This window comes from Prunus dulcis, chromosome 6 (genome assembly GCF_902201215.1).
Source record: "Prunus dulcis chromosome 6, ALMONDv2, whole genome shotgun sequence".
NCBI classification, from domain to species: Eukaryota; Viridiplantae; Streptophyta; class Magnoliopsida; order Rosales; family Rosaceae; genus Prunus; species Prunus dulcis.
Window position 1 is genome coordinate 21,711,527 of NC_047655.1, and position 10,972 is coordinate 21,722,498.

General features: G+C 43.0%; 1 protein-coding gene across 1 annotated transcript; it reads right to left on the bottom strand.

The window, feature by feature from the left end:
* Positions 1-6,651: 6,651 nt before the first annotated feature.
* LOC117630918 (metal transporter Nramp3-like) lies at positions 6,652-10,229 on the bottom strand. Its single transcript, XM_034363785.1, has 4 exons — positions 9,473-10,229; positions 8,729-8,865; positions 7,941-8,593; positions 6,652-7,216 (listed from the first exon to the last, which is right to left on the bottom strand). The coding sequence occupies exons 1-4, from the start codon at positions 9,997-9,999 to the stop codon at positions 7,010-7,012; spliced, it is 1,524 nt and encodes a 507-aa protein (XP_034219676.1). The 5' UTR covers positions 10,000-10,229; the 3' UTR covers positions 6,652-7,009.
* Positions 10,230-10,972: the final 743 nt, after the last annotated feature.

Below are 10,972 nucleotides of genomic sequence, written 5' to 3' on the forward strand. Positions count from 1 at the left end.
AGCTTTTCTCACACTCATCTGACCATTCAAACTTAACTCCCTTCCTTGTCAGACGGGTGAGAGGTGCCGCTATCGTAGAAAAGCCTTCTACAAAGCGACGGTAATAACCAGCTAATCCCAGAAAACTCCGTACCTCTGTAACACTGGTTGGCTGCGGCCAATTCACTACTGCCTCCACCTTCTGGGGATCAACATAAACACCATCCGCGGAAATCACATGTCCCAAGAAATTTACTCTGTCTAGCCAGAACTGGCATTTACTGAATTTAGCAAACAATTTCTTCCTTCTCAGCGTCTTCAGTACCAGTTCTAAATGTTTCATATGTGCCTTTCGACTCTTGGAATACACCAGAATATCATCTATGAATACGATGACAAAGCGATCCAAATAACGTCGGAACACTCTGTTCATCAAATCCATAAATGCAGCTGGGGCATTCGTCAATCCAAATGGCATCACCAAGAACTCATAATGCCCATACCTGGTTCGGAAAGCTGTCTTAGGCACATCTTCTTCTTTAATCCGCAACTGATGGTATCCTGATCTTAAGTCAATCTTGGAAAACACTTTAGCACCCCTCAACTGATCAAATAAATCATCAATACGGGGTAGCGGATACTTATTCCGCACTGTGACTTTATTCAGCTGCCTGTAGTCAACACACAACCTCATGGTACCATCCTTCTTTTTCACAAATAATACTGGAGCACCCCAAGGAGAAAAGCTGGGTCGGATAAAGCCCTTATCTACTAGTTCCTGCAGCTGTACCTTTAACTCTTTCAATTCTGCTGGGGCCATCCTGTAAGGTGCCTGAGATATAGGGCTCGTTCCTGGGAAGAGCTCAATAATGAACTCAATCTCTCGGTGGGGAGGTAACCCAGGAAGATCATCCGGAAATACATCTGGAAAATCTCGTACCACCGGGATATCTTCCAACTTTAATTCCTGCTTCCTGGTATCCACCACATGTGCTAGATAACCTGAGCACCCTTTTCGGAGCAACCTCTTTGCCGTCATCGCTGAAATGAGGCAAGATGGGAGTACTCTACGCTCACCATAAAATGTTACTTCAGGACGTCCAGGGCTACGGAGTACTACTTCTTTCCTGAAGCAATCCACTGAGGCATGATGCTTAGCAAGCCAATCCATGCCCAAAATGACATCCAAGCCCACCATCTCTAGTGGAATCAGATCTGCTTCCAAACACACGTCCCCCACTAATACCGGACTATCGCGATACACTGTACCAACATAAAAGATCTCTCCTGTAGGTACAGAGATCGCTAGCTCATTCCGTAAAGCCGATGGTTGGACATCAGCGTTGTGGGCAAAACTAGGAGTAACGAATGAATGTGTAGCCCCAGGGTCAATCAAAATTCTAGCAGGGGTCCCAAAAACTGATAAAGTACCTGTAACCACGTCTGGGGATGCTTGCGCCTGCTGCTGAGACATATGATACACCCTGCCGGTAGCTCTGGCACTTCTACCCCGTCCCTGCTGCTGACTACCACCTCTACTAGCAACACTTGTCTGGGCTTCGCCACTGGACGAGGCTCCGCCAAACTGTGTTCTGCTCTGTGCGCCTGTCTCTCGAGGTGGGGCAACAATCGCTTCACCACTTTGTAACAATAGTGGGCATTCTCTCAAGAAGTGTCCCTGTTGACCACAGTGGAAACACCCTGTGGTACCCTGTCTGCAGGTCCCGGAGTGAAATCTACCGCACACTGTACACTGGGGGCTTCTCATCCTGCCAGCTGTAGATGATGGCTGCTTACCGGAACCCCTGGCTGAACTGGTCGTAGATCTGCGCCCAGAACTACCACTCTGGGTTGAACCTCCACTGGAACTAACTCCTAATCGAAAACCTCCAAAACTGCGGCCACCAGACGATCCGGAGCTGTAACTGCCTCTTTTGGATGACCCCTGACTGGGACCACCTGTCTCGTACTGTCTCCTCCGAGGTTCACCTCGGGCTCTCACCATCATTTGGCTGCTTTCAATCAATGAGGCTGACATCACCAGATCTCCAAAATTAGTCAGCCGCTGGCTAATCACAATATCTCTGATAGAGGCTTTCAATCCCCTGGTAAACAGCTGACACTTCTTGCTTTCATCTTCTACTAGCGGCAAACAGTACTTTGATAACTCATTAAACTTCTTTTCATACTCCAGTACTGTCATAGATCCCTGCTCTAACTGCAAAAATTCCTCCATCTTCATGTTCTGGTAAGCCTGAGGATAGTACTGACTATCAAAGGCCGCTCTGAAAACTGGCCACGTGATGGCTGCTGGGTCTCTATACCTTCTTCTGACCGACTCCCACCAAAATCTCGCATTCCGAGTCAGGAAGAACGTGGCCAATGTCACTTTACGATCTTGGGGGACTGCCATTACCTCCATGATCCGCTCCATCTTTTCAATCCATTCTTCAGCCACAGCTGGATCACCATCTCCGTCAAATTCTGTGGCCCCAATTCTTTTTGCTTGATCCGCATATCCCAAGGACGGGTCTCGAGACTGCCCGGCCCGGGATAGGGCCTGTGTCAAAAGCTCTAGAGTCTGCTGGAGGTTTGGATCTCCCATCACGGTGGGCATAGGAGGAGCGGGCCCTGAGGGGCCTCCCACAAACGACTGCTCAACCGGTTCCTGGACCGGTTCTGGGGTAGGAAAGTTCTTTGGTTCTGGAGAGGGGTCCTGTCCCCTTACTCGGGACGACTGTCTCGTCCCCCTACGGAAACCACCACGCTTCGGGCCCATTTTCAACTGAAATAAGAACAAGGGTTCAGTAACCAACAGTAAGGTCTACAGGAAGTAAAACCTATGCTCTGATACCAAGTTGACAGGACCCGACCCAATTTTCGCTTTGAAAACCGAGCCGACTCCTGTGCGTGTCCGACACCTGGTGAATGTCTGACACAAATGACCTTTTTACCCTTTCTTTAATTAAATTCTCTTCCGACTTCTGCCGAAAATTCGGCAGAGTCTCCCCTGTAATTTGACCATACCCAAAGTCTTCCACCTGTCAAAAAGTCTCAAAACAACCTACCAACAGCCAGACTAAACCAACAACCACATTCCAACCTCAGTTCCTTAAGTTCAACAGGATATCAGAGCATTTCTAAACAAATTTACAGAATTTACAAAGAGTTACAACAAAATCCTACACTTGGTGGTGGGGCGGGAGCTAAGCTGATGGCCCGGGCGGTTTCCTTCGTTCTTCTAAGGCCTGGGGGCGAAAAACAAGTTAAAAGTGTGAGTGGACAAAAATAATGCTTATGAAAACATTTGAGAACATAATAACCCCCGTTTGAAAAACATAGGGATATAAAATTATAATCTACTCATAATCAACTCGAGACATTTCAATAAACGTAAATAAACATATTTATATAAATGCTAACATGATATATACAGTATATTCGAGTAACATATACGGAGTATCAAAATATTGATAAAAATGCATGAAATCGTAACTGCATTAAAAACTTAAAAATCCTTTAAAACTGCCACCTAACTGTACCCCTGATAACCGTCAATTCCCTGGCAGGTCTCGGGCGCCACGCAGCCCACCCGAGCCGCAAACTGGCGAAATCAGGGGACTATGATCAGCCTGATCCGCCGGCAGGTCCTCGGTGACACAGAGTCACTCAAGTCGCTCAGGCAGGATGCAGGGGACCGTAGTCAGCCTGATCCGCGATCCTGGCAGGTCTCGGGGACACAGAGTCAGCCGAGCCGCAATCCTGGCAGGTCTCGGGACACCAAGTCCGCCGAGCCGCAAATCCTGGCACTCACGGTTCGAGCGTCCCCTAAACTCGTTAGGCAAGTCAAGTGCATTGACTAACTGAAATCGGACCGGATGTCCGTCGACATCGGTCCAACTCTGGGTAATCACCAACTGTAAGGTGGGTACATGGTGGTCTAAAATCACTGTTTCTGATAAAATCTGCTATCCTTTGAATTCTGCTAACTCTGGGCTAAGCTACTGTTTTAGCTCAAAAATCTCAATTTTGTTGCTTAGCTAATTTTCATAAAAAAAAAATACAAGCATTTGCATAATAAAGTTTATACTAAATCACTTATTCAAGATCAAATATGAAATATAATTATAAAATCCTTTTAAGAAAGAAAAGTCCACTCACTGATGGTCCGAGCTAGCTGGACCTCTCGAGGGTCCCTCCTGCTGATTAGTCGGACTCCTGGCGCCTCACTTGAATGATTTGGTGACGAAATGAGGGAGATATTCGAACTGAAAAATTCGAACACGACCGACGGCAAGAATGGCTGATTCCGGCCAGGCTCCGGCGCGCGCACGGCTGGGGTTGGTCGGGAAATGTCGGCGGGCGAGCTGCCGTTCGAACGGGACCGGTGGCGGAGATCGGTTCGCGGTGTGGTGGCGGCTAGGTCGGCTGGAAGGAGAGGAGGTCGCGGCTGGGGGCAATCGGGAGAGAGGAGAGAGAATGACGCGGGGAGAGAGAGAAACAGGGATAAAAATCTGACTTTGTCCAAATTACGATTTTGCCCCTCGCGATGTTTTGATCGTAATTTCTTCGTTAAAACTCCGATTCGGGTCTACTCCGTGTCTACGGACTCGTTTCGCCGTGCTCTACGCAACGGCGCAAACGGAATTCCCGAATTCTTTTCCGATCAAAAAGTCAAATTTTTCCCCCTTAAAAAAAAAACGAGGGCAATATCGTCTTTTGGCTAGAATAAAGAAATCTAAATTTTTAGATATTTTGGTTTGGGTTCTTACAGTATTGGTGTTGATCAGACGGTCGGATTGATCACATTCGTGTAATCACATAATTTCTAAACCCTAGCCCTAGGGTTCGCGATTTCGGAGTATCTGGGACTCCGATTCACAATCCGTTGAATCCTACACAATTCTGAAATTATCTAGAGTAACATATCTAAAAAAGATTATGATCCAACAGCTCAACAGTATTGAACCCGGAAATCGCACCGTATGGAAAATCCGTTCGAGGCTCAAACGGTATCCAAATTGAGATCCTCGAATTCCTACGCGCTCATGACAACCTAAGGATCGCATCAAGACACAATGCCATTGCACTACCCTCGCCCACGCACTGCCGAACGCTCCGGCAGCGCTGGGTGTCCAAAGCGATTACGCATAGCCGGAAAATCTCAAAATCACGGCTCCAAACTCCTCCCCTAGGTATAACACCATATTTGAAACCACTTTTGTTCTTGGACCTACCCCAAAAACTGACCGGAAGTGGTCAAACACGGAGGTCGAAAATCGGCCGAATTTCCAATTCAAAAATCAATTATCTACGTTCAAAATCGATGCAATCCTACCCAACCATCATCTAGAGCATGGAAAATAGGTAGAAATCCATACCTTACTCGTCAAATTTGGAGGAGAACTGAGGGAGAACGAACGGTTGTAAAATCTGTGCAAACCGGCTCGTTTTTGGACGTTTTCCGGCAAAAACCGGCGGTTCCAAGGGCTGAGATCGATCGGAAGGGGAAGAGGGGGTGGTGGCCGTTCATTTGGGTCCGCTCTTGCGGCCGATGGCGGCCTGTGGTGGCGACGGCGGCTCAAGAGCCAATCGGCTGTAGAAAAACTGTCGGGGGGAGTGGCTGTGCTCGCTGAATAGAGAGAGAGAGAGGGAGAGAGAAACTGAGGGAAGAGAGAGAATGAGGGTTTAATAATCTGATTTTTCAGATTATCATTTTGCCCCTCATAATATTTTAACCGTATTTTCTTCGTTAAAACTCCGATTCGAGTCCACTTCGTGTCTACGAACCTGTTTCATCGTGCTCTACGTAATGGTGTATGTCGAATTGTCAAATTCCTTTTCGGTCAAAAAGTCAACTTTTCATTAATAAATTATTCCAAGGGCAAAATTGTCTTTCCTCATAATAAATTACTAATTAAATATGAATTTTAGGTTTGGGTCATTACACTAGGGCAGCCACTATTCACGTGAATAGTGGTTGCCCTTGCAAATAGTATTGTGTGTTTCCACCAGTTGTCATGGCAAAAGGCAATTACTATTCATTTTTTTGTTTTTTTTTAACTAATTTGTTTACCTAAACAATTAATTTGGATAATATTTTCGGATAAAATTTTTGGGTTCATACATGTTAATATTTATTATAAAATTCATATCTCAATCGGATAAAATTTGGGTATTTATAGATTATAAAATAAAATAAAAAATCAGTTTTTTTTTGTTTTGTTTTTTTTAAAAAATTTCAATTTTTTTTTCTTTTTTTTTTTTGCACAAAAATTGGTTGCCGTTGAATTGGAGAAAAAAATCTGATCGGAGAGCCCAGAGCGCGACACGTGGACTTTAGCGGCACTGTAGAGCATAGCACGTGAGCGCTGTAGCGGTACTGTAGCGCTGATGTCAGCACTAAAATGAGGGCTGGAGCTCGGGCCAACCTTGCCTTCGGGCCAGCCCAGGTTGCTGGGTCCCACCTTGGGCCTGGGCTTGGGCTCCTCGCTGGAAACGAATTTTGGCATTTTTTTTCCCAGCCTGAGGCTCTGTCATGCCGCTAGAGTTGCTCTTAGGTTTGTTGTGTTCATCTGTTTGCTGTTTTCTCCTCTTAGTTTAGTGGCTTGGTAGTTCTTTTGTTGTTGCATACCTTGTTGTAATTATTTGGTGCAACAATCTACATGGAAATTGAGACAACGAAAAATCAGCTCCCTTAAAAAACCCTTGAATAAATGGTTTCCGTACATAGTGTCGAAGGCTAATTCCAACATTTTGCCAGGATTTACTTGATACAATGTTACAACTACAGCATTATGCTACTACAAGTATCAGTAGCATAACCAGTTTGCCTTCTAGCCTCCTCTGTTCTCTGGATACAACGAAGGCAATAAACAAGTTCTATCATACAGAAGAAACACTAAGCTTATGCTTCTTATCAGCAAAAGTTGTGTGTATATGTAGCCCCGACAGCCCTTGAGGTTGTGGCAATTACACTAAATACCGCAAGATTTGTCTTGCAATTGAAGTTGGCATTGGTGATTACAGTTCACTGGATCTGCAACCTCTTTGATCCGCACCAACTTGAAAAGTCGATGCCCTGGAAAACAAGGTAAACTATAAATCCTAGATACCCAGCTGTGAAAGCACACACTATGAAGCCAACAAGCAACCCATTCACTTCAGCGGAGAAGAAATCCAGCAGAAGATAACCATTGATCACCATCACCAGGGCAGCCACAAGCCACGCAACAATCTTCATAGACAATAAAGAAAAAGATGTGAGCAATTCAACCATAATTTGCTTATTTCTGACTCATGAACAATTTTTAAAAACAAAGAAACGGGAGAACAGCTTGAGTACATCATAGTATAATCAATTTGAGGTGCTTTTATCTAACAAAGGAACTGAAAACTGCCACAGCGTAATCAGAAACTGAAATAAGATATCAAGCAACCATTCACCTCAAAGGAATATTCCTTGATTCTTGATCAAATAGATCCTATCACTAATGAAGTTAATCAACATAAGGGAAACGAGTAATCTAAACTCTATTTTCAGCTAGACTATGAAATTCAGTGCAGGTGAGACGCTTTCTTTTCTCAACCCCATGGAACGGTAAAGGGGGAAAAAGAAAAACATTCAACCAAGTATTACAGAATAATTAATGAAGCACTTGAACGTTTGTCCACTAAAAATGCTGTTCTATCAACAAATCTGCAGCACAGAGCCATGATTTATCTTACAATTAGATTACGGCGACAGTTACCGTATTATTCTATCAGTGCAATAGATTCTCAAGTCATGGGGCAGTGCACTTGTTTTTGCGGTTTGCTAGTTATGTATAAAGGGAAACCTACCTGATTTGCATAGGCAGAAAAATCACCAGGCATTATTGTTCAAATCTATACAAAAATTTGAAATGCAAATGCCATCATGGACTTTATGGCCTAGATGCAGAACAAAGGAAATAACATACCTTGAGAACAGGGCCAATTTTAAAAACTCCCATGATTTGCTCCTTTGACACCAAGAAAAGCAGGGGAATAAGTGCAAAAGGGATCTGAATTGACTGAAGCACATTAAGCCACTCATTCATAACATCTAATGTGTCCTCTGATGTATCAAATACAAGAGCAACTATTATAGTTGGGATGATTGCACAGCTTCGTGTAATCAAAGCCCTCATCCATTTTTTCAATCTCAAGTCTAAGAAACCTCCCATAATGAACTGCCCTGCATAGGTACCTGTAATAGTGCTACTCTGTCCAGCTGCTAACAACCCAATACCCCAGATGTACAAAATTGGGAACACCCCACCCCCATACTTCTTTTGAAGATACTGCCCTGCATTTACAAGGCCTATACTGTCTGCCAGGTCTGTACCATAAAACCCCTTGGCAAACACAGTGGTAACAAATAGGTTGATAACGAAGGAGATAACAAGAGCAATGGTGGACTCTATGCTATAGTAATTGAGAGCTTCTTGAACTCGTCCTCTCTTGCTGTGATCAATCTCCCTTGATTGTACAAGAGCTGAGTGCAAGAATACATTGTGGGGCATAATTATGCAACCAACAACTCCAACAGCCTGCTTTATTGTTCTGGAGCTAAGTTTAGGAACCAAAATACCTACAAAGAGGAATCCACATGATAGTAGATTAGATGAAGAGGTGCAAAGTAGCACGACCCTTTTGGCCTGAATCACCTATTGCTATATATATAACTGATAAGAAAAATCACAGATAGAGGAGTAGAATCCAATACCAATAAGAAGTTCGGTGCCACTGGGTTTAGCTTCCCCAAACATCCATGCAAATGACAGTGCCATTGTTGCAATCAGAACCGCGAACACTGCTTCCAGCTTCCTCACACCATAATTTTCAAGAAAAAGAAAGATGAAACTGTAGCAAGGAAACAAATGAAATTATTTTCGAGTTATCAATTTTAAAATAGTTGCAAGTTCAAGGAAAAAAAATTTGGTTCAGTTCTAAGACAATGCATGAAAAGAAAGAAACTACAAGCTTGGACTATCAGAAACTTTATTCTTTTGAACCTTAAAAACTGAAAATTAGTCAGCGAGAACTAATAAATCTATTCGGCATGGTTGAAATGAGCTTCACTTTCCAGAAATTAAATATTTTTAAATCTTGGATTTTCCAGGCAACCAAGCAGAATTCAATCCTTCATTTTGAATAGACTCTCAAATTCCTGATTTCAAACAACACTACATCTTTCTATAAACTGAACTAAGTCAACTGGCTGACTAAGAACTTCAAATCTTTAACACAACTACAGAAAGCGCCGAAACCAGTGGCACTCTGAAAATTGTGAAAGAATCAAACATACTCATATCAAAGAAAAGCCACGGAAATTGCTTGCACATTAAATTTAATTTGCTCAAAAAACAAAATTCATAACAAAAAGGAAAACCCAAATTCAGATTTTCAAGAACTGAGAAAATTCAAAGAAAGACGAACCATAAACACAAAAGGGTAGAGTTCAAAATACCAATCCAAAGCGGTTATGACGACCCCAGACCAAAGCGGCAAAGCCCCATTACTCAAAATCTTAATAGCAATCGCACTCCCAATAACCTCCTGTATATCAGCCCCAATCAAAGCCAACTCCGCCATCACCCAAAGCACCATTCTCGCCCACGTCGGGTACTCATCTCTACACAGCTCAGCCAAGTGCCGCCCAGTCGCCACGCCGAGCCGAGCCGACAACAGTTGAACCAAGAGCCCCATAGCCGTGGCCCACATGAGAAGCCACAGCAGCGAGTTTCCAGCTATCGCACCCGCCTGAAGATCGCCCTCCAAATTTCCAGGGTCGAGGAAAGCGATGCTCATCAGGAAGCCAGGGCCAGTGAAGAGCCAGAGCTTCTTCCATGAAAACGGCGGCGTCTTGAAGTCGTCGTCTTCCGGTTCGTCGATCCCGACCACGTGGACCTTATCGGCCGAGTCGTAGGCCGTCTCGGGCTGGTCTTGTTCTGAGTCGACTAAGAGTGGCTGCGAGTGGTCGTGAGTCGAAGGCATGGTATATTGGTCTGGAATTGCGTGCCGGTGAGCGTACGGATTGTCTCTGTGCGCTCGCACGATGGTCTCTGTGTGATTTTCAAGCTTTGGGTTGCTTCTTCAACTTTATCGTTATGGGATAATGGGAGAGATGAAGCTCGGAAAACTGCCAGTTCCTCTCTTCCTTTTTCTTTTGCTTTTCTCTTCTTTTCTTTCTTTTTTTTATATTGTAATTTTTGTTTTCGATATTTTAATTATTTTTAGTGTTACTGCTGTTATGGTTCTTTTATTCAATTTGTCGCGTTTTGGGATTTCTAAATATAGCTGAGGTTATTCTCTGGTTGACGAATCATAGCTTGCCAAGTAATGTTCTAAATTCATTCTGCAGACGTTATTGATGGCACGAGAAAACTTGTGTGAAATTGTTTTTGTCGTGTGGTGGAACAATCTTAGTTGAAACATAAGGAATGCCAATTACTTTCCATTCTTTCCTTTTGTACTCAATTTGTGCCATCTATATATAAATCCATGTATTTCGTGTGCATTCCACACAAGCTCATAAAAATGAGAAATTATTGAATATTATGATAGTATGATTACGTAATATATTTTGTACACGTGTTATAATATAGATGAATAATAAAAAATAATATCACTAAATATTCATTTATATTATAATATATGTATAAAATATACACGTAGTCGTACTAATGTAATATTTTACAAACAAAATATTAATACATTGCATTAAATATATAGATTTATGTATGACTCCCATATAAACCTATGTTTTCCACATTACATTCATGTATAAAGATTTTATTCTCTTTACGAGCAAAATATAATATTTTGTATTCAATATATAGATTTATGTGTGTATTTCATTCATAAATTTATTTATTCATGTACACATAAAAATTTATATCCATTTTACAAGCAAAACATTCGTACTTTACATCAGTGGCGAAGCTAGGATTCTTAGTATGGAGGGGCC

Coding starts and splice junctions, on each gene's coding strand:
- LOC117630918 (XM_034363785.1), bottom strand. CDS start 9,999: ATGCCTTCGACTCACGACCACTCGCAGCCACTCTTAGTCGACTCAGAA. Junction 8,866..9,472: donor GTCATAACCGCTTTGGATTG/GTATTTTGAACT, acceptor TCCTTGCTACAG/TTTCATCTTTCTTTTTCTTG. Junction 7,217..7,940: donor AAATTGGCCCTGTTCTCAAG/GTATGTTATTTC, acceptor TTGTCTATGAAG/ATTGTTGCGTGGCTTGTGGC.